The sequence below is a fragment of the Anolis sagrei genome, chromosome 1, assembly GCF_037176765.1.
Source record: "Anolis sagrei isolate rAnoSag1 chromosome 1, rAnoSag1.mat, whole genome shotgun sequence".
NCBI classification, from domain to species: Eukaryota; Metazoa; Chordata; class Lepidosauria; order Squamata; family Dactyloidae; genus Anolis; species Anolis sagrei.
The window spans coordinates 192,993,182-193,020,807 of record NC_090021.1 but is presented as its reverse complement, the minus strand read 5'-3'; the positions used below and the strand labels follow the sequence as shown (position 1 = coordinate 193,020,807).

The 27,626-nt window shown below is 38.9% G+C and overlaps 1 protein-coding gene across 5 annotated transcripts in view; it reads left to right on the top strand.

Moving 5' to 3' along the window:
• RAPGEF4 (Rap guanine nucleotide exchange factor 4) overlaps positions 1 to 20,752 on the top strand; it is a 199,934-nt gene extending 179,182 nt beyond the window's left edge. For all 5 annotated transcript variants that reach the window (XM_060779179.2, XM_060779194.2, XM_060779186.2 and 2 more), the window contains 8 exons: positions 892 to 1,017; positions 3,737 to 3,915; positions 7,346 to 7,436; positions 10,192 to 10,242; positions 10,844 to 10,931; positions 12,087 to 12,151; positions 17,875 to 17,929; positions 19,421 to 20,752. In XM_060779179.2, the coding sequence (XP_060635162.2) occupies positions 892 to 1,017; positions 3,737 to 3,915; positions 7,346 to 7,436; positions 10,192 to 10,242; positions 10,844 to 10,931; positions 12,087 to 12,151; positions 17,875 to 17,929; positions 19,421 to 19,548 (783 nt within the window). In that variant the 3' untranslated portion in view covers positions 19,549 to 20,752. The remainder of the gene's footprint in view (positions 1 to 891; positions 1,018 to 3,736; positions 3,916 to 7,345; positions 7,437 to 10,191; positions 10,243 to 10,843; positions 10,932 to 12,086; positions 12,152 to 17,874; positions 17,930 to 19,420) is intronic.
• The last annotated feature ends 6,874 nt before the right edge of the window (positions 20,753 to 27,626 follow it).

The following is a 27,626-nucleotide window of genomic DNA, read 5'->3' as shown; positions in this document are numbered from 1 at the left end:
TCTCTGCTTAAAATAGTAGTTTTGTGTATCCTTTTACACCAGACGTGGGCAAACTTTGGCTTTCCAGGTGTTTTGGATTTTAACTTCCACAATTCCTAACAGCCAGTAGGCTGTTAAAAATTGTGGGAGTTGGAAGTCCAAAACACCCGAAGGGCCGAAGTTTGCCCATCCTGTTCCACACTAATAACCTGCCTACTTGACCACTCTCTGTCCCTCTTTCCAACTGAAATGTTGGAGGATATGTAAACCTGACCTGATTTGAATGAATTGGTCTGGATCTGTTTCTCTCATCTTCTCCCTGACTGGGGAGAGGTCATGCACCAAGGAGAAAAAGCAGGTCAATATTAGGCATCAGCTTTGTCAGTCCATTCTAGGATTGATCCCACTGTGCATTAAAGGTGGCACATGTTTCAAGAATGTTTTTGTATTGATTCCATATCCTATTATGATATAGACAAATTAGAATGAAAAAATGTTGATGAACTGCACTGCCCTCTTGTGGGAGAAAAAGTAATGTAATGGCATATGCAAAAAAATAAAAATAAAAATGGTAGTACTTTTGAGACTTTTGTAGATGTGTAACCCTAATCAATGATTCTCAACCTGTGGGTCCTCAAGTATTTTGGCCTACAACTCCCAGAAATCCCATCCAGTTTCCCAGCTATAAGGATTTCTGGGAGTTGACGGCCAAAACATCTGGGGACCCACAGGTTGAGAACCACTCAAAGGACCCATTTCTTTTCGCTCGCAGTTTCAGTGTCTATCATGCTGCCTTCTGTTTCAGAAGCTACTCATAATTTAGAAACAATATGCAATAGATTTTAGAATGCCATTGATCTAGTAAACTTCATTATCATCAACAACACTAATATTTTAATAATTTTCCCCCAGACACCACTACAGGAACAAGAAGGCCCTTCTACTGGAACTGTGGGAACATTTGAACTCATGAGCTCCAAGGATCTGGCATATCAAATGACAATTTATGAGTGGGAGCTTTTCAACTGTGTACATGAGGTAATGAAAACTTGTGTCTCTTTATGAGTGGGAGCTTTTCAACTGTGTATATGAGGTAATGAAAACTTGTGTCTCCGTTTTAGGCTGTGATTAAGTCTTTACACACTTCAGAATATCAAGGTGACAGAGTGGACTCTATTTTATCAGATTATAACCCAGATGGAACAATTTAGTGTGTTTGGGAGAATGATTGGAGCCCCTGGTAGCGCAATGGGTTAAACCTTTGTGCCAGCAGGACTGCTGACCGAAAGGTCGGCGGTTCAAATCCATGGAGCGGTGTCAGCTCCCCTCTGTCAGCTCCAGCTTCCCATGTGAGGATGTGAGAGAAGCTTCCCATAGGATGGTAAAACATCAAGGTGTCCCCTGGGCAACGTTTTTGCAGATGGCCAGTTCTCTCACACCAGAAGCGACTTGCAGTTTCTCAAGTCATTCCTGGCATGGGAGAATGATTGTAGCTGGACATAGAAAACCTCTGACAGTTGATAACTCCAGGAGAAATTATTGTTTTGCTAAAAGGGGAAAATGTTGGAAGGAAAATTATAATCTAATATAAATGTACTTCCTGGCTTTTAAGTTCCTTAAACAAATTGTATACAATTGAGCAGAATTAAATATTATGCAGGTTTGTATATTTATGAAATGTCGAGATTAAATTGCAGATTGTTCAAACAGCAATTGGATTTTCCTTGATGCTAAGAAATGGAACAACAACTTCTTATTTATTTATTTATTTATTTACAGTATTTATATACCACTTTTCTCCCCCCTGGGGGGACTCAAAGCGGTTGAGATTCTTAACTATATCTCAGTTTTCATCAGTTCAGAATGTGGTGGGAAATAAAATGGATACAAACCTGCCCAGCAACTAGAGTATGGATACAAACAGTCCACTCCGCAAACTGCCAACACTTTCCTAACTTTGGCTTCAAAAACATTTCATAGATAGTTAGTTTGAAATTTCCTCAATTTATAAGAACAAACTCTAGTTATGATAAAATGCAAACCAGAATAGGATGAAGACAGTTGGCAATTCTTGAATGGAGGAAAGATAAAAACACTTGCCTCTCATTTGAGCTTTGTTCCACCAGATTATACAACATTTGAACATAAGTGTGTTAAAGGCTTTCATGGCTGCAGTCACTGTGAGTTGCATGGCCATACAGCCATACATGGCTGCATGGCCATGTTCCAGAAGCATTCTCTCCTGACGTTTTGTCCACATCTATGGCAGGTATCCTCAGAGGTTGTGAGGTCTGTTGGAAACTAAGCAAGTGAGCTTTATATATCTGTAGAATGCCCAGGGTGGGAGAAAGTACTCGTGCCTGTTTGAGGCAAGTGTGAATTTTGCAATTGAGCACCTTGATTGGCATTTAATGGATTTGCAGCTTCGAAGCCTGTCTGTTTCCTGCATGGGGGAATCCTTTGTTGACAGGTGTTAGCTGGCCCTGATTGCTTAGAATCATAGAATCATAGAGTTGGAAGAGACCTCATGGGCCATTCAGTCCAAACCCTGCCAAGAGGCAGGAATATTGCATTCAAAGCACCCCCGACAAATGGCCATCCAGCCTCTGTTTAAAAGCTTCCAAAGAAGGAGCCTCCACTGCACTCTGGGGCAGAGAGTTCCACTGCTGAATGGCTCTCATAGTCAGGAAGTTCTTCCTATTGTTCAGATGGAATCTCCTTTCTTGTAGTTTGAAGCCATTGTTCCATTGCGTCCCAGTCTCCAGGGCATCAGAAAACAAGCTTGCTCCCTCCTCCCTGTGATTTCCTCTCACATATTTATGCATGGCTATCATATCTCCTCTCAGCCTTCTCTTCTTCAGGCTAAACACCCAGCTCTTTAAGCCGCTCTTCATAGGGCTTGTTCTCCAGACCCTTGATCATTTTAGTTATCCTCCTCTGGATACATTCCAGCTTGTCAATATCTCTCTTGAATTGTGGTGCCCAGAATTGGACACAACATTCCAGGTGTGGTCTAACCAAGGCAGAATAGAGGGGTAGCATTACTTCCCTGGACCTAGACACTATGCTCCTATTGATGCAGGCTTCTTGTCTGGAAGCCATTGAAATCCACAAGCATGTGGACAATGTCAACAGGAGGAAACTATGAAAATGAACAAAATCTGGCTATCGGTATTTTACAAAACTCTGAAATCAGGACAGTAAATAAAGAGCAACACTTAAAAAACAGGGGAATTTGAGACAGGAATTCCAGCCCAGAAAACTCATAGCAACCCATTTGCAACATATTCAGGATGTGACAAATATTCAAATATATCTCTTCCCCAATGAGAAGGAGTGATTTGACACACAGAGACATTGGGGGGAGGGGGAGAGGACAACTGCTACAAGACTTTTTGAATATGGGAAGTTGGTGGCGAAAAGTTCATTTGCTAGTATTTCCGAGTATAATGTTTTTTCTCACAAATGGAATATTTGGAAAAAGGGGTCTCACAATGTAAAAAATATAATTGCAGAAAAATTCACAGAAACTCTTTTAATCTCATTTATCAGGGGGAAACCCTCTGAAATTCTTCCTTTTTTTCCAGAGAAAAATGAAATATGTCAAAATTTAGAGGTCTAAGCAAAATGCAGTTGGAAATCATTTGGAAATGTCACTAATAATTTCTCCAAAACATGTTCGTAAATAAGCAGGCATTATTTAACCACCACCCGTATTCTTCCTAATCCCTCCCCTATTTTTTTCTTCCTTTTTTAGCTGGAACTCCTCTACCACACGTTTGGGAGGCACAATTTTAAAAAGACCACAGCCAACTTGGATTTGTTTTTACGAAGATTTAATGAAATCCAGTTCTGGGTGGTCACCGAAGTTTGCCTTTGTTCTCAGCTCAGCAAACGTGTTCAACTGTTAAAGAAGTTTATCAAGATAGCAGCCCAGTAAGTGTGGTCAGACACATTAAAAGAGCTCTGTGCAGCCAGGGAGGCACAAAAGAGGCCCTCATAAATCCCACAAAGGAGAGTTACTCAAGAAGTGGCAATGGCTTGCCACAGATGGGCCATGTCACATGATTGCGATATGTTTCTGGTAATGAATGGGGCATTGTTCTTTTGCATGCATTTCCTCTCAATCTGCCACAGAGGAAGAAAGAGGGGAGACATTATTATCTCCCAGGCAGTCTAAGAGCCCTTCCAGACAGTCTCTATATCCCAGGATCTGATCCCAGGTTTTCTGCATTAAACTGGATTATATGAGTCCCCACTGCCAGCTAATCTGGGATAAACAGAAAACCTGGGATTAGATCCTGGGATATAGTGCTTGTCTTGAAGTGCCCATAGAAATAGGTTAGACATACAGGTAGAATTATCTAAGGGTGCATTTACAATGTCAAATTAATGCAGTTTGACCCCACTTTAACTTCCATGGCTCAGTGCTATGGAATCCTGGGAATTTTAATTTTACGGTGTATATAACCTTCTCTACAAAGACTTCTGGTGCCTCACGAAACTATAATTCCTAGGCTTCCATAGCATTTAGTCACAGCAATGAAAGTGGAGTCAAACTGCATTTATTTAACACTATAGATGCACCTAAAGCCTAATCTGTTCATTGCATAATATTGCAGGGACTTCCCACTTCAAAAGTCTCTTGTCCAGCCTTCCCCAGTCTGGTGTCCACTAGGTAACTTAAACTCCATGTCCCATCATCCTCAGCCCAGTATGGCTGTGAGAGTTGTAGTCAAACATGCCTGAAGGGCATCAGGTTGGGAATTACTTCTCCACTCAATATCCTGGCTATATTGATCAGAGTAAAATAGAAATACCTTGTGTGACTGTGGAGCAGAACAGACAACTCCGCATCTGTATGCTTGTCCACTATGCCCTGCCTCATGTACAGAGGAAGAATTGTTGGAGGCTACAGACAATGCCGTTGCTATTGCCCATTTTTGGTCAAAAGATATTTAGCTGCCTGTGCGCCTTCTATTTTTATCACTTTTATACTAATTTATGCAATGCTTTCAATACAAAATAAATAAATAAATAAATTATGGAAATACAGATTCTCTGATGGGGGGAGAATGATCAGTGAGTAAACAAAATATGTTGTTGCTGTGCACAGATCGTGATGAACTGAAGAGAATGATGGGTACTGGCCACTTTGTCCCCTTTGGCAGGAATAATATAGGGAGTTAATTTAGTGCCTCTCGTGAAGGCATTATTGAATTAACATACTGCAAAGAGAACCAAATCTCTCTTTCTTTTGCCTCTGCCTTGACCTTATTGCACAGAGGAGTTCCACCTTCTGACCAGTAGAGGGCAGTAGCACACATGGATAAAATTTTAGAAGTCCCTTTTCCTGATCACTGATACAAAATAGAGAGAAATATTAGTTAATAAAATAATATAGACAATTTACATAATATAGACATTTACAACTATATAACTATAGTTATATAGTTGTAGCTTTTAATAAGAAATAAATAAATACACAAAAATTTAGGAGAAAATGCATCAGAGTTGCTTGAGGTGAGCAGCTAGTAGTTAGCATACAATCCAAGATGAACATTATGTGATTAAATTTGGTGATCTCCAGTTTCCTTGCATGTTTTTTGTGGTTCTGCTTTGGTGAACTGAACAGCTGAAGTATTCAGCTCAATGCGAGACTGATAGCCATGGTATCTATAGTAATGGGTAGATGCCTATGCCTCTTTCTACATTTACATATAAAATCCAGATTATTTGCTTTGAACCTGATTATATGGCAGTCTAGACTCATATAATCCAGTTCAAAGCAGATAATGTGGGTTATCTGCTTTGATAATCTAGATTATATAGCAGTGTAGAAGGGGCCTATGTATGTCTCCATGACCATAAATATATAGAATTGATGATCCAGATAGGAGTGTACTTTGGGACTGTTCTGGGTTGTTTAATGGAGTTGTTAATTAGGAGTTAGTTAAAACCAGTAGCCTGCAACACCACGTGGAGCTACTAAGTGCCAAACCTTTTCTAACCAATTGAGATAAAAGGGGAGATAGATCTTTGAGATATTGCTAAATGAGCACCAAGATGGAGTAAAGCTAGTGAACAACATGGAACGTGGATGAGCTGGGGAGAAGACAAGGAGTAGAAAGAAGACAACTCAGGTGGGATTGGAGACTAGAGGAATCCTAATGTATGTGGTTCCTGTTGTTGGTTTCCAATAAAGGCTATCATTTCTTTGTTTTACTAGTAATAAGCATTTTCTAAAGAATGCTATTATGACAACTTTTAAAGTTTAGTAATAGCAAAAATATATCAGAGGATTATGGAATATTGCTTTGGAAAAATGGCTCTCATTCATACAGAAGCTGTATTTGAATAAGGCCCTTTCCGGATTTCCTCAGCCTGGCATACCTCTCCCACCTCTATGGCCATTGGTTATCCTGTCTGGGAATGATAAAAATATGTAGTGTAATATATCTGAAGGGCAAAGGCTGGGGAATATTGTCCTACAATGGCAGCAGGAATCTTTTTTTCCTGCTAACTGGGGCCCCTTCCACACAGCTGAATAAAATCCTAGATTTTCTGCTCTGAACTGGAATATATGGCAGTCTAGACTCAGATAACCCAGTTCAAAGCAGAAATTGTGGGATTTTCTGCCTTGATATTATGAGCCCAGGGGCTCTATATGGCCTTAGCGAAATTCCCTAAATGCTGGTCTGGTTGTGTGGTGATATCTCTGAGTGGGAGATATTGACAAAATAAGAATAAAAGTCAAAATGAGTAGTGAAATTCAGAGGACTTTTCATGGGGAAAAATGTCATACATATATTGGAAAAAAAAGAATAAAGATATTGAAAAAGTAAGAATAAAGATATTGAAAAAATAAGAATAAAAATCAAAATGAGTAGTGAAATGCAGAAGACTTTTTATGGGGAAAAGAAATCATACATATGTTGAAAAAATAAGAATATATTGAAAAAATAAGAATAAAAATCAAAATGTGTAGTGAAATACAGAGGACTTTTCATGGGGAAAAAAAGTCGTACATATATATTAAACCTTCCTTTGTTTAGAATAAAAGTGAAGACCTCAGTCCAACAACTTGGTTATAACCTTGAATTCTTCAATGTCATTCAGTTGTTCAAACAATATTTGCTTTTATGGAAATATATTTAGGATTATTACCTAAGGTCAGAAGTTAGGGTAGAATAAATGAGATGCTTTATTTTAACTTGCATAATGAAGTTTAAATGTGTTATGAAGGTCCTTCTGAATGAACCCTGACAAAACGTATGAGGGCCCTTGCAATAGAAGTGGGCGCTCCCGTCTTCATTTCTCAATTTCTTTCTCTTTTTCTTCAAACGGTGAACCTCTTCTCTTCCAGTTGCAAGGAATACAAAAATCTGAATTCTTTTTTTGCTTTAATCATGGGACTAAGCAATGTCGCAGTAAGCCGCCTCACAATGACATGGGAGGTAAGTGTGAGGAGAAAGCATTTGGCTTTGATTCTTTCCTTTGACTTTGCTGCCGTTTCTTTGGAGCAGCAAAGGAACCGAGAGGCCTTGGCAAGAATCCAAAGGGTGGCTTAGAAACCCAGGCAAAAGGGGTTCGCTGGAAGCCAGTGGAAGGCTTTATTTCCCCCGCGTTGAACAGTCCTGCCACAGACAGCTTTTGAAATTCCCCTGTTTCAGAAGGCGTTAACCATGAGGCATGGAGAAGGACAGAACAAATCGCACTCTCCTCTTCATCAGGAATATACAGAACTAAAATTACAGATTCTTTTGATCTTGGCTTTATAGCATAATTGCATACATGTTTGGATCAGAAGCTGAGTTCTACAGGAATTACTTCAAGGGAAAAATGTGTGGCATTTTAGCTTTACAATGTGCTTGCACCATATGGTTATTGTTGTTTCATTCCATATCAGCTGCCACGGTGACTCCTAAGAGCTCCAGTGATATAGTTAAGGAGACCATGCATCCCAAGTACTATGAATCCCAGCATCTCATAGGATGGTGTCATGGCAGCTAAACTGAGAGCAAACTACCATATCTATGTAGCACAAGTTAACTGGTAATCGCCATTTGAAGTTCTCCAATAACAATAGCAAAAAGGTTGAGAAAGCAATTTTGCTTGCATATCTAGTTGAAAAATTACTTACCGTATATACTCGAGTATAATCCGACCCGAATATAAGCCAAGGCACCTACTATTACCACACAAATCTGGGAAAATGTATTGACTCAAGTATAAGCCAAGGGTGGGAAATGCAGCAGCTACTGGTAAATTTCAAAATAAAAATAGATACCAATAAAATTACATTAATTGAGGCCTCCATAGGTTAAATGTTTTTGAATATTTTGAATTTAAAATAAGACTGTCCAGCTCTGATTAAACCATTATTCTAAGCAAATGTGCTTACTCGTCCTTCCAATAATAATACTGAGAGTAAAAAAATAATTGTAATCATAACAATAATAATAAAGTAAAATAATAAATGTAATAAAAATAATAGAGTAAAATAATGTAAATAATAATAACAATAATAGAGAAAAATAATAAATGTAATAAAAACAATAATTGAGTAAAATAATAAATGTAATAATAATAATAAATAGAGAGAAATCATAATGTAATAATAGAGTAAAATAATGTAAATGTAATAATAATAATAATAAATAGATTAAAATAATAAATGCAATAAAATAATACTAATAACAGTAAAATAATAAATAATCTTGACTCAAGTGTAAGCCGAGGGGAGCTTTTTCAGTCTAAAAAAGGGGCTGAAAAACTAGGCTTACACTCGAGTATATACAGTAATAGTTTATAGGCTACGGTATTTAACAAAAGCACACACTTGAAGAACAATGAGCTCAAAAAACCTGCTGTTTTGTCAATATCATGGTCCAGTTGCTACTCCCAAAAACTGGCTTGTCAAGTATTCTGCAGGAAAATCTAGGGAAATATGAGAAAAATGGAAACAGGCCTCCCACCCTGAAACTAGTGGGACTTTGGGAAATCCACACTGGAATGTGTGTTGCTCTGTTGCTACATGACCTCTGTGAACCGAGAGCAAAGCTATCTAGATTTCCCAGGGTATTTCAGGATTTGGAACCAAATCTGTTCCAAGCTTCATGGCTCTCTATTTATAAGCTGGTTGCTAGGAGACTTACTGTATTTTTCACTGCTGCATTGTTGTAAATGTGAGGCAAAAGCACAAGTATCTCAGGGCTTGGTTAAAGAAATGGAGGAAGCATCTTATGTTCTGAAATGTACATACAATACTAGAAAAAAAAAACAGTATAGTATACATCACATAGTCCCTGCCATGACACCACAAACTATACTACCTTCCACCATGCACTATAAACTACAAACCTCACACTTGTAACACAATCAAACACAAAAACCCACAGATTACAAACAAAACCACAGAATCCTAGAGTTGGAAGAGACCTCATGGGCCATCTAGTCCAACCCCCTGCCAAGAAGCAGGAAAATTGCATTCAAAGCACCCCCGACAGATGGCCATCCAGCCTCTGTTTAAAAGCCTCCAAAGAAGGAGCCTCCACCACACTCCAGGGCAGAAAGAAAGAGTAAATTAGTTAAAAGTTTTTCTTAACTTTCCAACCAATGGTATAAATAACATTAAATTCTACTTCCCCTACAATACTGTATCTATTATTTAATCTGAACTACTAATTTTGAAACCCTGCAATTAACATCTTTTTACCCTCTTTCTAGCAAAAACAAAACAAAACAAAACAAATAATGGTTTTCAGACTTTCAAAAAATACTACCTGACAGCATTAATCTTATGAAAATTAATGAATTTGTCTATTTCACCCCGTTTAAACACTTTCATTATCCATTCTTCCTGAGATGGTATCTCTGTAGTCTTTCACTTCTTCTCAAATAACAGTCTTGTCATGACGATTTTCTGCTGTAACACTCTCCCATTTTGCTTCTCCATTTGTTCATTTTGTTCAGCTAACTGTTCCAATAAAAACAACTCTGGTTTAAGTTTAATTTATCTTATTTGGATATCTTTTGGACCATACCAATATCTGTTTCCAATTTCTTTTTGCCTTATCACAAGTCTGCAAAATATGATAACATGTTCCCGCTTGTTATTCGCATTTCCAACTTGTGTTATTAACACCAACAAACAATCTAATCTTGAATTTTTTGGGGGCTTTTCATATGCGTTTTTGTTTCTACCAACAGAAACTTCCAAGCAAGTTCAAGAAGATCTATGCGGAGTTTGAAAGCTTAATGGTAAAATAATAATAATAATAATAATAATAATAATAATAATAATGGAAACTTAATTTTGACTGTTAGGTAGCCTGTCTTCCTTCTTGCTCTGAGGACCTGATCAGAGATTTCCTCTACTTTCAATGTTTTATGTGTCCTTGTGTGACTTTAAGGAGTTTATGATCCCATTATAGTGCTGATAAAACAAGTATGTATGACTAATAAATTACACTCTCAGGAAACCTATTCTGAGAAAATGTATGTCCTCCTTGAGGTCAGCCTGGGAAATGTAGAAAACTTTTTATCTTCCCAGTATAGCAAAGGCCGGATTGTACATTCCAGCTTCTAATTTTTTCATGCATTGCTCTTATAGTTTCGTAGAGAGATGACACACTTAAGGCATAAAAAGGATAAAAATAAAATTCTATTTTGAATGTTTATCATATAAACACAAAATATAGAGGATACATCATGTATGCGGAGCAGGTAGTTAACAAAATGAACAATATCTCTTTCCACTTTGAGTAAAGCATTTAATGAAAATTAGATATATATATATTTAAAGAAATGACTATTACAATTTTTGACGCTGTGTGTACAGGTGTCTTTCTTGTTTTCTTAGGACCCCTCAAGAAACCATAGGCCCTACAGACTCACTGTAGCTAAACTGGAGCCTCCTGTTATTCCCTTTATGCCGCTACTCATAAAAGGTAATGAGAGGAAAAGTGGAAAAATATAACAAGATGAATGAAAATGAGAGCTCTTAAATGAAAAACTTGATTCTCCTTCCTTGCCTGACAACAGAAGCATAGCAAGCAGTCTGGCATCCTTAGGAAGGGGAGTCCTAATGCCTGGGAGAAGGGCTTCTTCGACATTCCCATCAGATGTACCTATATTCTCTCTGCTATTCTCATCAAATGCACCTATGGGGGTGGTAGGACAGAGAGAGTCCTACCAGGAGATCTTGAATCATGGACATGTTCATATGAGAGAACATATTCCTTCGGAAAAAGCACATTAACAAGTGAATGCTTGGAATGCAGCGTTTCTCAACCTGGGTTCAGGACCCCTGGGGGGCTCACGGGAAGTTGTCGGGGGGGGGGTCACCAGAGACCATGCGAAAACACAGTACTTTTGTTGGTCATGGGGGCTCTGTGTGGGAAGTTTGGCCAATTCTATCATTGGTTGGGGTTCAGAATGCTCTTTGATTGTAGGTGAACTATAAATCTCAGCAACTACAATTCCCAAATGTCAACATCTATTTTCCCCAAACTCCACCAGTGTTCACATTCGGGCATATTGAGTATTCATGCCAAGTTTGGTCCAGACCCATCATTGTTTGAGTCCACAGTGCTCTCTGGATAGAGATGAACTACAACTCCAAAACTCAAGGTCAATGCCCACCAAACCCTTCCAGTATTTTCTGTTGGTCACGGGAGTCCTGTGTGCCAGGTTTGTTTCAGTTTCATTGTTTCAGTGTTGGTGGAGCTCAGAATGCTCTTTGATTGTAGGTGAACTGTAAACCACAGCAACTACAACTTCCAAATGACAAAATCAATCCTCCCCTAATCCCAACAGTATTGGATATTTGTTCCAAATTTGGTCCAGTGACTGAAAATACATCCTGCATATCAGATATTTACATTACGATTCAAAACAGTAGCAGTTATGAAGCAGCAACACAAATAATTTTATGTTTGGGGGTCACCACAACATGAGGAATGGTATTAAGGGGGTCATGGCATTGGGAAGGTTGAGAAGCACTGATCTAAAGGAAGATATACTGCTTGTGTTCTAGATGTTTATATATTAGTTGGTGTCATATGCTATCATGTGACTCATTTTTGTCTTTCTTTCCTTTGCAGACATGACATTCACCCATGAAGGAAACAAGACATTCATTGACAGTCTAGTGAATTTTGAAAAAATGGTAGGTAAAGTGTATGTAAGTAAATGGCTTTAAAAGGATACTTTTTGGTGGCATAACTCAACTGGTGGTGGGCCTTGTAATCCAATGGATCTGAAGAAAAGCCAGGCAGGAAATGCTACTCTGTAAGGATCTGAGCACTGGATGTCTTCGACATTGTTCTGACATCAGTGTCGAAATATATTAATATCCCTTTGATTTGGGGATATGGATTTCTCTGATTTGCATACCAAAGGGACTCAGTAGCAGCCAGGCATCCAGGCAGAAAGCTTTCAGATTGGAAATTATGGCAGAGTTGCAGCAAGAAGACTCTCACTCTTTTGTTGAAAGTGAGCCAGTAATTTAACTCCACAGATCCAGGATAACGTGTCTTAGACACTTACCTCCAGGTTAGTTTAATTCCTCAAATGCAGACAAATGAAGCAGTGGCATGCTCTCTCTTGTAATGATTATTTATCTCTAATTTTTCTCAGAAGCCAGTTTTCTTGGCAGACACCTTCCAACCGTTGGACAATAGAGCTTCCTAGAATATCTTGCTATCTCAGAAAAGTGATTTTTCTGGCTATCTCTCAAAGTATCACAAAAAAATGATCTGTTTTCCTATTTAAAAATGTGTTAATTCTTGCTCATCCCACCTGTTCTTTAAATAAGCCTCTAGAGGGCAAACTCCCACGTACCAAATCACTGGATGGTAATGAGATGTTGGCAGCAATTGGAGCTGCTTTTAACACCCGAGTAGAAAGTATTCTGATTTTGCAAATGGATTTGGCACAGAATGTCGAGCAGCCAGAGGTAGTTCTGGAAGAATGTTAAGAATGTATACACTCGTCCTCTGATATCAAAGTCTTTTTCCCTGAAGTTTTAACTCTCTCTCCACAGCAGTGATAGGTAGTATTATATATTATACAGAGAGGCTGGTGTCTTTACACCTATGTAAATTCTCTTCCATACTGACCAGGAGGGAAGGGAAGGGGAAGGTAGGAAGAATCCTTAGCCTGGAAAACTACGGGATGTGAAGAGAAGAATTTTAGCCGAGTTTCACTTGTAATAGGCAAACTTTACAGAGAAAACATTTTCTTAACAAATGGGCCACCATATTAGCCACAATGTGCAATTTGAAATGGTACATTTGAGACACAAATTGATTTCTCTCCCACATCTTCTCTTTGGAAGCTCAAATCCAGCCAACCCTAATTTCCTCAATGAAGTCACTCTTTTCCTTGCTCTTTTCATTGTCTCATTCGGTGAGGCTGTAATTCATTCTGCTTTTACACTGGTGGAATATGGAGGAGAAGCTAAACAGGCAAAAATATTATCGCTTGAACTTACGTTAAGGGCTACTTAGTTCAAAAAGAAGTTACCTTGGATCTTTAATACCTGTTCTCAGGAAATTATCATAGCAGGACAGCTTCAGAAATTCCCCTTCTAAACAAGCCTGAAAACATATAAGATGCTCATCCCTTTTGCTTTTTTCTCTTTTGATCTGGCAACCAGCATTCTGTTGCCAATGAGCTGCGGTGGCACAATGAGTTAAACCCTTGTGCCGGTTGAATTGTAGACCTGAAGTCCGTTGTTTGAATCCACGAGACAGTGTGAGCTCCTGTCCTTCAACCCCAGCTTCCCATGCGGAGGCATAAGAGAAGCCTCCCACAGGATGGTAACACATCCGGGCATCCCTGGGCAACATCCTTGAAGACATTCAATTCTCTCACACCAGAAACAGCTTGCAGTATATTCTCAATTCACTTCTGACACTAAAAAACTCTGATGCCATCCTTTCCAATCATAACTTGTTTGGCCAGTTCCTTTAATTTAACTCTTCACAAATTCTGAATTTAGGGATGAATTGTAGCTACAGTTCTGTATTTTGTGTCTGGATTGATCAATTAATATCAGTTAGCTGCAAACAAGTGAGTAACTAAAGATGCACAGCTGGAAAGTATATGTGCATTGCTTGGCCAATCATTGAATTATGACTTCATTGAGTGTTAGGGTATATATGCGGTCATCTGATTTTGATAACATTATTCTTTTTTATCCAGAGCTTGGAAAAATTACTTTTGGGAACCCCAACTCTTAGAATCCCCCAGACAAGATGGCTTGTGGGAGTTACGCACCAAAGAAAGTAATTGTTCTAGCTGTTTTACTGTTTCACATTTATTTTTATCGGGCATGGAAAACTAGCAGCCACCCCAGGGCCTTAAATTGGATTCCCCATGCTTGACCTGACCCTCGTACTATCATATTCTTCCACTGCTTATTCCACTCTGAATCCAAACACTTTGTTCATTTCCAGCTGTCGCTAGAAGTGAGGAAAGAACAATCTGTTATCAGGGAATGAGAAGCATTGAAGGGTTTTCCCTCCCTCCCAGCAAGGAATGTGGGTCCTTGGAGTGTGTGCACAAGTGTGCATGCATATGGATATGGTGCACGTCCCCCAACAAGCTGTAGTGTATGCCAGTCCTTGAGGCCTAAAAACCTTTTGACAACCAACTTCAATTTTGTTGTATGCCCCTTTTCCTTAAAGGTAGCATATGACCCTTCAATTATTTAATAAATAATAGCCAGAAAACTCTTTTTACAAGAGTGGTTGCTATATTTGTTGTTACTATTTGCCATCAAATCACCTTCCATTTACAGCAACACTATGAATGAAAGACCTTAAAAGCTCCAGATATCAATACTCATGGTCAAGTCTTTGCAAGCACATGGCCCCTTTTCTTACTGCCTCCCGCTTTTGTTGTTGCTGTTTATTCGTTCAGTTGCATCCGACTCTTTGTGACCTCATGGACCAGCCCATCCCAGAGCTCCCTGTTGGCCATGGCTATCCCCATCCCCTTCAAGGTCAAGCCAGTCACTTTAAGGATACCCTCCATCCATCTTGCCCTTGGTCGGCCCCTTCTTCCTTCCCTTTTCTCTAGCATCATTATATTCTCCAAACTTTCCTGTCTTCTCATTATGTGGCCAAGGTACTTCATATTTACCTCTAATATCCTTCCCTCCAGTGAGCAGTCGGGCATTATTTCCTGGGTTATGGACCGGTTGGATCTTCTTGCGGTCCAAGGCACTCTCAGAATTTTCCTCTAGCACCACATTTCAAAAGCGTCTATCTTCCTTCACTCAGTCTTCCTTTTGGTCCAGCTCTAGCATCCATAGGTTACTATGGGTAATACCATTGCTTTTACTATGCAAATCTTCATTGCCAGTGCGATGCTAGCCTACCACTTTAAAGAGCATTATTCACTTTTCCAGTGAGTTGTGACATCTCATAATGTGTCCAAAGTAGGACAAGAGGCCTGGTTTCATCCTCTGTTCACACATACCTCTGAAAGGTATTGAACCAGGCTCTTTACATGTCCAAGCACAGTAGTAGATGGAGAAAATAATGCCAGAAGAGGAATACAGTGAGGTTAAATAGTTGGTACTGCAGAAAGAGCTGCATGTCGTTTATGCCTTGTCATGTGTGTGTGGACAAGATCGAATGCTGCTGGCTAGCATTTTACTGAAAATTTTTATCCATGGTGATTTTGACTTCTGAAGAGAGTTCAGATTTTATTTGGTCTCAGACACATTTATTTGTCCTTTTGGCCCCATACTTCAAATGGCTTAATTTCCTTGTCAGCTTTCTTCGCCGACAGCCATATATAGAAAGAAGAAATGCCGTGGCATTGATGCTTGTGACTTTGGGACTGAATGACATATCCATACCTGATTATATGAAAATATTTTCACTATTTCCATGTCTTCATCTACTACTTTAAAGTTATGGAAATCACCTGTGGTCATTTCTTTCTGTTTTCTTAATATTCCACTGTAATCCTACTTGATAAATCATCTATATAGATTAATGAGATGTGGGGGAACATATAAAAGCAACGTTCCTTGAATCGATACATGGAGGAAAGAGCTGCATCGCAACTGGCAGCATCTCTCTCCCTTTCTTTGTATCTTTCACTGTGGTGCTTTTTTGGAGTAGCTGCCTGTAGTACTTGCCGAAAGCAGCTACAAAGCCCTTCCAAGGCACTTCTGCAATGCAAGTTTCCCCATCCATAGCAGTACAAAATAGTACCATCAACCACGGGTTCCTCTTTTTACTGAGACTCTTCACCCTTGAGGTGTGAAATGAGGATTAGCGAATGTGTGCATATTGGTTTTCAGGTTTTATGGATCCGAACAAAAGGAATTCACGCAGTGATCCTTATGGGAGGGGGAAAGACGGGGCAAACATTCTTTCAGAGGGTTTTTTGGAACATAAAGATTATGCAAAAGTATGCGACTTAAAACCCTTAGTCGTTTTTTTTGTTATAGTGTGTATGAATATTCATAGTAATATTGAAGCCTGGTCTAGGAATGGATTAGCAGATAATGTGCTGGCCGCTTGCCACACTATTCTAGGCTGCATGCAACCTGAATTGGAACGGCAACTTGCATATGAGAAGGAAGCCAGAGGCGCAGGGCGGTGGGGTGGGGAGGAGGAGGATCCCAGAGTGTATCCATTGTGTTGTGGGGCTGGTTCTATTTTTGTGAGATCCATATTTAGCATTATATTGCTTTCCAGTAATAGACTTCCAAAGCACACAGGCTCAATTGGGTGGGAGTAGGGGTGGTAGGATTCAGTGTCACACAGACAAACAGTTGGGCTGTCCTTAGTGATTTACTCTCCTCTCTCTCTCTCTCTCTCTCTTTCTCTCTCTATTTGCTGAACCCTTTCTTTTTCTTTATGCTTTTGAAGAATAAAATTGGAAAACCATGGTTACCAAGTGAAACAATATCGAGGTCAGCTTCAGGGCCAAAAATACACATTGAGCCTCAAAAAAGGAAAATGTGGACAAAGAGTTGTTTATGTTGATTATGCCTTAAAGTGCTTGAAGCACATGTACTGAACGCCTGATCTGGCTATGTTTGCCTGAATTATCTTTATGAGAGGAAGGAATAACTGATAATTTTTTTTACAGTAGAGTTTTACAATTAGGATTACTGAACACAGTGGAAGTTAAGTTGAAAAGGCTGGTTGGTTATGACTAACTTAAGTCTCATTATGGATCAGTCTGGATCTAAACCAATATCTTCTGTTAAGCGTCATGGGGATGTATGTTTGGACTTCTCTTCCCAGTTATTTGAATTCTGCATGGTTCCAAAAACATTGTTTCACATTGAAGACTATATTAAACACGGAGTTTGGTTTGCTTTCACATAAAGGGGATTAAACAAATGATGGATCTTGAGCATCCACGGATTTTGGTATCCATAGGGAGGGGTGTGTTCCTGGAATCAAATTCTGGTAGATACTGAAGGCCCGCTGTGCAGGGTTTTTGTTTTTTGTTTTTGTTTTTGTCGTGTCAGGAGCAACTTGAGAAACTGCAAGTTACTTCTGTTGTGAGAGAATTGGCCGTCTGCAAGGACGTTGCCCAGGGGACGCCTGGATGTTTTGATGTTTTACCATCCTTGTGGGAGGCTTCTCTCATGTCCGAGCTGATAGAGGGAGCTGATAGAGGGAGCTCATTCGCGCTCTCCCCAGATTCGAACCTGCGATCTGTTGGTCTTCAGTCCTGCCGGCACAGGGGTTTAACCCACTGTGCCACCTAGGCTGTGCAGGGTGAAATCAACAGACAGATCAGGCAAGCGGTCTAGCCTAAAACCTTCTTCTTAGCAGTGCTTGCTTATGACTGTTTTAATAACTGTTGATGAGGATAATTTATACAAATCTTTTTTTCCTCTCTTTATAGCGCATGATTTCAAACACAGTTAGGACAGTGAAATTCTGCCGGAGCCAACCTTTTAGTACGTATTGAAATATATGCATCATCATTACTATATTTTTCTGTCTGTATCTAACATCTGGCTTATAGCTAGAAGAATAATCTAGAATTATTAACTAGAGCAGTGGTTTCCAACCTCTGGTCCTCCAGGAATTTTGGACTTCAGCTCCCATAATTCCTAACAGATAGTCAAATGGCTGGGATTTCTAGGTGTTGAAGCTCAAAATAACTTGAGGAGCGAAGACTGGGCACCACTGTACTAAAGGCACAATCTAATCCCACTGAAATCAGCTTTTGCTGTATTGTGGATCTTAGAATCATAGCATTCAAAGCACCCCTGACAGATGGCCGTCCAGCCTCTGTTTCAAATCCTCCAAAGAAGGAGTCCCCACCACACTCCAAACCACAGAGTTCCACTGCTGAACAGCTCTCACAGTCAGGAAGCTCTTCCTCATGTTCAGGTGGAATCTCCTTTCCTGTGGTTTGAAGCCATTGTTCCGTGTCCTAGTCTCCAGGGCAGCAGAAAACAAGCTTGCTCCCTCCTCCCTATCTTGATACTGCAATGAAGGTACAGCTTAGGGAGTCCTCTTAATCAAGTGGTCAATATTTATTTACAATGTAGCCTGCCATGTAGAATACATATAGCTACTATTCTATCAGTGAAAACAAGGTAAATAAAACTTTTGGTTGTGGGGCAAGTATCAAGGAAGAACTCCACTGGCTGCTGATAAATTGCTGGTCCCCATTGAAGGTGCAGGTTATGACCTACAAATGCCTATATGGTTGATGCCCTGCATATCTTTGTGACCGTATCTTCCCCTATGAACCGGCACGGGCTCTAAGATCTGCTGGGGAAGCCCTCCTCTTGCTCCTGCCACAGTCACAAACATGGTTGGTGGAGACAAGTGAGAGGGCCTTTTTGGTGCTGGCCTCCAGATTTGGAACTCCCTTCCTACAAAATTAGGCAAGCCCCCACACTGACCTCCTTCCATAGGGACCTGAAAACCTGTATGTTCCAGTGGGTTTTGGAGAATGATTAGGCCCATCCCTTGCCCATCACCTAAGACCCTGCTCTACACTGGCCATATGATACTCTGTTGCACTAGCCCTTGCCCAGCCCTTTCATAGTTGGCCATGTCCATTCTGTAATTGTAGCCATTGGTATTTTGACCCTGTCTGATAGAGTTATAATGAAACTGGTTTTTAAATTTGTGTGTTTGTTTTAGCAGGATTTTATGTTTATGTTTTATGTTTATTTTAATTTGTTTGCATGGTTTTCCTTCCTGTCAATTGACTGTTTTGCCTGATGTTGGAAACCTCCCTGAGTCCTCTTGGGAAGATAGGGCGATATATAAATAAAGTATTATTATTATTATTATTATTATTATTATTATGTTAATTCAAATGCAGTAAAAGTAGCTATGGGGTATGTAGATGTATGGTCCTTGCAAATTCTGCTCACATTTTGAGTTTGACTAAGTGTAACAATGGAACATTATTTCTGTTTCTACAGGTCCTGATGCCTCTCTGGCAAACAAGAACCACCAGGATGTCCGGAATTATGTACGGCAATTAAATGTGATTGACAACCAGAGGACTTTATCACAGATGTCACACCGGCTAGAACCACGGCGTGCTTAAGCAGTTCCAAGTGATCACGCCTCTCTTTTTGTCCCCTGTACAAGGTCATTTGTTAAGAAGGCCACCTCTTCCTGCTACTGCACTGCCACTACAAATATAAGCAACAACAGAGTGTGAGATCTTTGGCAATTAACGCACAACCTACCTGCTGTCCCTATGAAACAACAGAGGAGATTGGCTGTTGAAGAGGTCAGATGTTGTAGCTGGAAGGTTCCTGGTGTTGTATGCTGTTAGTTAAGTCTGAAAAAAAAGTTGTACAGAATAGAAATCTTTATTTAAAGAGAGAAAGAGAAAATGCTCTGGATCCTGGTAAGAAGACAATGTAAAACTTCTGCCGCTTCCAAAGAATATATGGACCGGTTCTGTTACCTGATCAGATTAATTGCAGTATTTTAAATCTATTATTAAATTGACATGCAGATTTTGCCATTGATTTTGCATGTTTAGCTCAGAGGAGCTTCTGTAGGAAATTTAAATAAAATACCTAATGGCAGAAAAGAGGTACAGTTACTTACTACTATGGTTTTGGCATTCAGAGAACAATCAAAAGCCTTTCCCTGCAAGAGAGGTATATTTTTGAAAAACCACATTTGCCTTACAGCAGTAGAGCATTGTGGCCCCACCATAACCCTAGGAAATACTAGTTTTCTATGACCTAGGTACATCATTTGTTTACATTTCACTTATTTTTATGTGTGTTTTTAACTGCCAATCAGGATTTTACAGGATGAAAAGTCAAGGATAATAAAGTTTTCTGAACAAAGCATTAAAAAGCAGCAAAAAAACAACCCCACAACCACAACTTGTATTATTTTTTAAAAACCCACAAAAGAGCACAATAGGCACAATTTATTTCAAGGTAATATTTTACTGGATGCTGAAACCTCCAACGTCAGCTACACTTTGGGCTGATCAGGTCGTATTTTCTGGATCTGAAACTTTACAAAAAATCTTCTAATTTTCAGGAATAATTTTGCACTTTTAAATGGGCAGTATACAGAAACGTTAATTCATTGTGGGAGTTAATTTATTTCTTTATATGTTAGTCATTGTGCCATAATAATAACTTTTTATCTATTTTATTTAGCATGTAATGGAAGTTTTATCTTTGTATTTAGTCCACGTTTCATGCCTATGAGGAGCGTGTTATATGTTTTGTGTAAATAAGATGCACTGTCTTCATTAAAAGTAACTGCCAACTAAAGCAGTTTGCTGTCCTTTTTCAATATGGCAACATGAACCTTAATCTATTGCTATAGTTACTATCTTTTTGGTAACTGTAAACTGTAGACTTTGCTACTGAATGTTCAAGTAGTTTCCTCTCCTGTTAATGAATGTGTCTGAAATTGATTATCACAATTACAAATATGTAACCTAGAGTTACACTTTCTTAATTGGTTTGTATTCATGATTCCTATATATTCAATTGTCTGGGGAACACATATAGATCATAAAAATCCCACAATCCAGATTTATTGGGCAAATCTAAAATTATTTTATTATTTTCTTCATTGATATTCTTCCTTCTTCTCAAGAATATGATTCAAGGTGTTGCACTCCAGACCTGGAGCCACCCATGACCATAGCACCACACAAGAGTCCAGGGTATAAGCAAACAGTTTATTGTAAAAACACATAAAATATATGAAAGAAACAGAAAGTAAGGAAAGGAGAGGTATAATCCAAACAAAGTTTAGCAATAGATTATACGTAATACCATATATTACGTGGTATGCATAGAAATAAATGTGTGCAATTTGTTATGTAAGCTACAAAAAATGTACAAACCAAACCTGAAAAGGATAAAATTCTCAAAATTTCAGACACAGCGCTTTATTTCAGACATAACATACCCTCAAAAGAAGAGAGCTGAAATTGACAGACTTGACCACCATTAAGAGAAAGCAACTGGGTTAAAGAAGATTGTCATCTGACACTATTTAGTGATAATCTCCAATGATGTCTGTGTTTCCTCCGTAATGGTATTAATTGTAGATGCATAAATAATCTAGGAACACAGCTGGTGTGCAGGAATTTATAAATGATGAAACTAATGCTGTTTTTGAAACAACGTTATTCTCCTCTGTGCTACTCAAGCCACCCCCCACGGTCTCAGAGGAGCTGGATGTTGATGATAAAATAAACAGTTCAAATTAACACTTGTAACCACTGATATCCCCCTCATTAGATTTTATGTCAACATCACCTATCAAACATCAGGACAATTTACATTTGTTAAAGCAAATTTAAAATGCATTTAAAGAGAAAGAGAGCGAATAAGATCAAGATCTGTTTTGCACTGAAAAAAATACCTTTTGCCATTGGCAGTGAAAGAAAATTGATGAAATATGAATGAGATAGTGAAGAACAAGGCTGGAATACTGTTTGGTCTTTTTGACTTCATGAATGGACATATGTCTACAGGAATTACAGTTGGGCTGTTCTGTAATGCCTGTGCCCAGTAAAGGATTGCCTTGATATCACAGTGGCATACATCTTGGATCAGTCCTGCTGTACCTTGCATCAGTCCCAATGTGCATTGGAAACTCTTACTGGTATGCTTGTTATGCATTTATTTAGTTCAGTGAAAGGGGCTTTAGTGGCTTGGCTACATAGATTTGTTTGTTTGTTTGTTTGTTGCAATAAGGCAGTGATAGGACACTTTACCCTGCCAACTGGAGTCAATGTGGATGATTTGAGACAGTTTTAACAGTTGATTCTAACGTGGGATAATTGATTTTAATGTTTATGTTTATTTATAGTTTATTTATGTTCCGGCATTGAATGTTTGCCGTATATATGTTGTGCTCTGCCCTGAGTCCCCTTCAGAATGAGAAGGGTGGAATATAAATATTTTAAATAAATAAATAAATGTAAAAGCAGTACATAACACATCTAAATCAGTAACATATACGTATGAATTGAAACCATTAAAAAACTATCAAACATGGATATAAACATGTTAGACATTTTAGCCATTGCACCAGTCCTGTGGTTGTCACTTACCTACTTCGGTAGTTCTATTACTCTCTGAATGCCTGCTTGCATAGCCAGGTTTTGAGTTGTTTACTGAACACCAGGAAGGAGGGGACCGATCTAATCTCTTTGGGGAAGGAGTTCCACAGCCAAGGGACCACCACCGAGAAGGTCCTGTCTCTCGTTCCCACCAGTCGCATCAGTGAAGCGGCAGAACCGAAAGCAGGACCTCCCTATGCAATGTACCAAGTCAAATAAGATTCCTGTGGACATCTATTGAGTATACTGAAATTACACACTTTTTGTAATTGTTACCTGGGCATACTGTCGCAAACCAATATGATGCTGTCCACCATGCAGTGAACTGTACTACGCTGACCATTCAGGCTCCTCATTTGTCTGCTCCATCCCCAACTCTGGAACAGGAATCAGATGCACATCATGAAATAGTCAACTGTGTCTAGTGATAATGGGTTTTCCGGATGTTTTTTATCAGATTATTCCCTATTGCTTTGATTTGATGAAGGCTAGATCTAACACATTTTATGTTTACATAGATAAAAGATCTGAATACTGTCCTCTAATAGCCCACAGCATCTGAATTATATTAAGGGAACCAATAAAAGCTGCTCATCCTACCTGCAGAATGTGGAAGATATAGGTCTCTGATTTCTTTGGTGGTAGTTTTTTGATCAAATGGAAGATGAAACCTCCCGGAGAGACACCTCCACTTTTAAATACATTGCATGCACACACACACATAAAAGTTAAACATAAAAAGAATGATACATCTTTGAAAATCAAAATTGGACTGCTGACCACTTTCCCTTTTTGTTTGCAGCTCTTCTTCTGTTTTATTTAGTTGCATTTTTTGGCAATGTGTGTATCTCTGAAAGAATCCCAGAAAAAAAACTGTTTACCAGATGTATTGAATTTATATCTGCTCCCAATATCCTCTGCTGACCTTGGAGCCCCAGCATCAGGGAGGCAAGTGGTGTGAGAGGCAGAGGCTGCAATGGAAGAGCTGAGATTGGAGCTTTCTCCCAAGCTGCAGAGAAAGAGAGCTAACATTGCTCAATGCTTGTGGGATGTCCTCTCGAGGAGGGATTGCAGTTCCTATGCTATATATAACCAGCTTCAAAGCTTGGAGACTATTTTCAGTGGTCTATTTGTAAATATTTTAAAAGACAGATATGAAGGCCCTGAAAGCTCTTAATATACTAATTTTAGCATGCTTGAATAAGCATGCTTCTTAGGAAAAGTCATCAGAAATAAACAAATTATATTTTGGTCTGGCTGCTGGCATAGGAGACTCTTTGCTGGAATGCAAAGAGTCTCCTTATATAGCATGGCTTTAAATACTGAAAGAGATACGTGTAACTGTCCAGATGTGTTGGCTTACAACTCTGACCAGCATAGTCACCTGGCTGAGGTCATCCATTCATTAGGGTGACCGAGGCAGACCAAATCCAGGCCTAAAGCTGAACTGAAGTTCATCTAAAAAGTCACTTTCATCCAAGAGTGCTTGCAGATACATACACATTAAACTTCAGAGCACTTTTTTCAGGTACAAACAAATTAGTAAACTGACTCACATTTATTTATTTACAACATTTATATGCCGTCCTTCTCACCCCGAAGGGGACTCAGAGCGGCTTACAAGATATATATACATACAATATATTATACTATTAGCATAGTGCAATATCAGTATTATATATTACTATATTGTACTATGCCATTATATTGTAATATTATTAGTAATATTGCATGTAATATATATATATATATATATATATATATATATATATATATAATATATTATTAGTAGTACTATTATTGTGATGGCACGCCGGGGTAGAAGAAAAACTATATGTCTGGTTATTCCCGGTGGCTATCGGTATACCCTCTGATGTACTTCAGTTCCTTAAAAATAAAGACTCTTGAGACAGGATTAAAGTTAACCAAATAAGTTTACTGGAAACAAAAGGCAAAGTTAACTTCAGTTAGAGTTCTTGAAAGGCGAATCAAAATAAAATATTACAAAGACGAAGTTTGTTGATTGAATTTGGTTACACTGGTAATAAACACTTGACTATATTCGTAGAATATAAGGTAAAATATTTGACTATAATTGTGGTAAGTCACTTGGTAAAATACTTGGTTATATTGGCTACAGTAAGGTAATTGGCTATTGATATAAAAGAACTAAAATAACAACTAAATGGTAAAGGTACAAGCTATACTGATATAAGGTAAATACACAGCTATGATGATCATTCTAGCTATGCTGATGGTATAATATCAGCTATGGTGACTGTGAGATATATACAGCTATGAAGGTCTATAAGGTATATACTATAATGGTGGGAAATAGAGGGAGAAACGTGGAGGCAGTGACAGACTTTGTATTTCTAGGTGCAAAGATTACTGCAGACACAGACTGCAGTCAGGAAATCTGGAGACGCTTACTTCTTGGGAGGAGAGCAATGACCAATCTTGATAAAATAGTGAAGAGTAGAGACATCACACTGGCAACAAATATCCGCATAGTTAAAGCAGTGGTATTCCCCATAGTCACCTATGGATGTGAGAGCTGGACCATAGGGAAGGCTGAGCGATGGAAGATAGATGCTTTTGAACTGTAGTGTAGGAGGAAAGTTCTGAGAGTGCCTTGGACCACCAGAAGATCCAACCATTTGTTATGCTTACAATAATAAGTGTCCCTGCAAATAGTCCCAGGAATAGAAAGGGGAGCCTCATAAGTTCCCCTTCATATTTTTTGGGTGAGGACCAAAAAAAGGCTATCTGACTACCTGCCCGTTTTTGGGAGGTGTACGAAAATGAACAGAGGGTCTACCGGAATCCAGCCAGCAGAAACAGATCAAGGTTCAGTTGAATTGCACAAGCCAATTTTCTACTATTAGATTCATTTTTGCAGAACTAGAAGCAAGCAAAGATAAGATTTACCCAGTCCTATAGATCTGAACAAGAGAAATGGTCCAGGTAAAATACTGCATTGGGAAATATAAGATGCGACCTCCTGCTGGGCTCTTACAATGAAAGGAGATAAAAAGGCACAACAAAATAATTCACTCATCTGAATAGGGAAAAGGCCAGACAATTCTCTGCAAGTAAAGTAACTTTTAATATAATTTTAATGCTATTTAAAAAATATATAACAAAACAAGTTAAGAGAAAATCGGAGAGTTTAACCTGCAGGGGTACCCAGAAGAGATAATGAGTTTTGCTATGAAAAATAAAATGATAAAAAGAAATATTTTAACAAAATGTAACTGGAGAAAATTATAAGTCTAAATCGTTAGCATAGCTTCTTAGTAAGGTCAACTGCATAATATACGGTACCTTAACCTCTTCCAGCAATTTTTAAACACCATGCAGCTTAAATAGCCTTCTTCTGAATGCAGAGGTATTTCTTCTGGGAGACCTGAATGCAAATCAAGAGGTAATAGTGGAAGGAAATTAAAAGATGTGCTATTCTCATTTCATTTTTTTTCTTACTGATAATAAGAAAAGCAGCATAGAGAGTGCTATAGTAGAGTGAACCTCTGCCTCCCTGAATAGCTTTTCTTTCACCGTTAATCTGAAATGCATTACACCCCGGCCTTTTCAAATAACCACAGTGTTCTTTACTCTGATCAGCATTAAAGTTCAGCAGGCACAAGCAGCAAGGTGTCACCAAAGGTCGACGTATTAGCAATCAAAGGAAATAATAGCCGGATTTTAAAAGTTTTTCTTAGAAAAGAAACTAATAAAAAACCAGAAACTTCTACAGCACCCTGATTCTACTCTGAGTGTAAACATGTACAAGCTTAGTGTAAAGATCTGAATCTATGGAAATAAACCATACTATTATGGAGTGTCTGTATTTATCCAACACACACACATTTACAAATTCACATAGGTAAATGGAATAGCACTCAGTGACCATTCTTGAGGATCCAAGAAGGATGAGAAGCCAGACAGAGGAAGAGAACCATGTTGACCGTATGTCATTGAAGAATGTGACACACACACCCCCGCTCCTTCAAAGGCTGTGATGGGGAAGGACTGCAATTCCTATCAGCCTTCACCAGTGGCCCAGCTGCCATGGGCAAATGTGAGTTACAGTCTGGAGAAGGGAACATATTCCTCACTCACGAACCCTACGGTTCTGTGAGAGGTCACTATAGGTTCCATGAGAGAGTGTGATGGGGAAAAAATAAGCACTTTCAAAGCTATAGATGTAATGATATGTATGCAAAGGTTCTCTGAGACTGGAAGATTAGTCCAAAGATACTAATTTCCAGGGTTAAGAGTTAAGAAAGGCTGACCTACATAAACTGATAGGAAAGAGAGAAGCAAGAAAGTATATATATATATTAAAAAATTCTCCTTTTCTCTCTGGCACATTTCTCTATCTCTTGCTTGAGATTTTGGGTGCATGTACTACACCAGGGGTCCCCAAACTAAGGCCCAGGGGCCGGATGCAGCCCTCCAAGGTCATTTACCCGGCCCTCACTCAGGGTCAACTTAAGTCTGAAATGACTTGAAAGCACACAACAACAATCCTATCTCATCAGCCAAAAGCAGACCCACCCTTCCCATTGAAATACTAATAAGTTTATATTTGTTGAATTGTTCTTCATTTTAATTATTGTATTGTTTTTAAGTGTTTTTTGCACTACAAATAAGATATGTGCAGTGTGCATAGGAATTTATTCATGTTTTTTTTTTCAAATTACAATCCGGCCCTCCAACATTTTGAGAGACTGTGACCTGGCCCTCTGTTTAAAATGTTTGAGGACCCCTGTACTACACTGTAGAATTAGTGCAGTTTGACAACACTTTAACTGGCATGGCTTAATACTGTGGAATCCTGGGAATTATAGTCTGCTCATAGACCAGCACTCTTTAGCAAAGAAGACCAAAAACTACAACTCCCATGATTCCATACTATTGTATCCATTGAGAATAATCACCAAAATATTACTAAAGGGCTGTGAAGGTGCAACAGGTTAAACTGTTGAATCTGCTGATCTAAATGTTGGCAGTCTGAAACTGCAGGTCGGGGTGAGCTCCTGCTGTTAGCCCTAACTCTT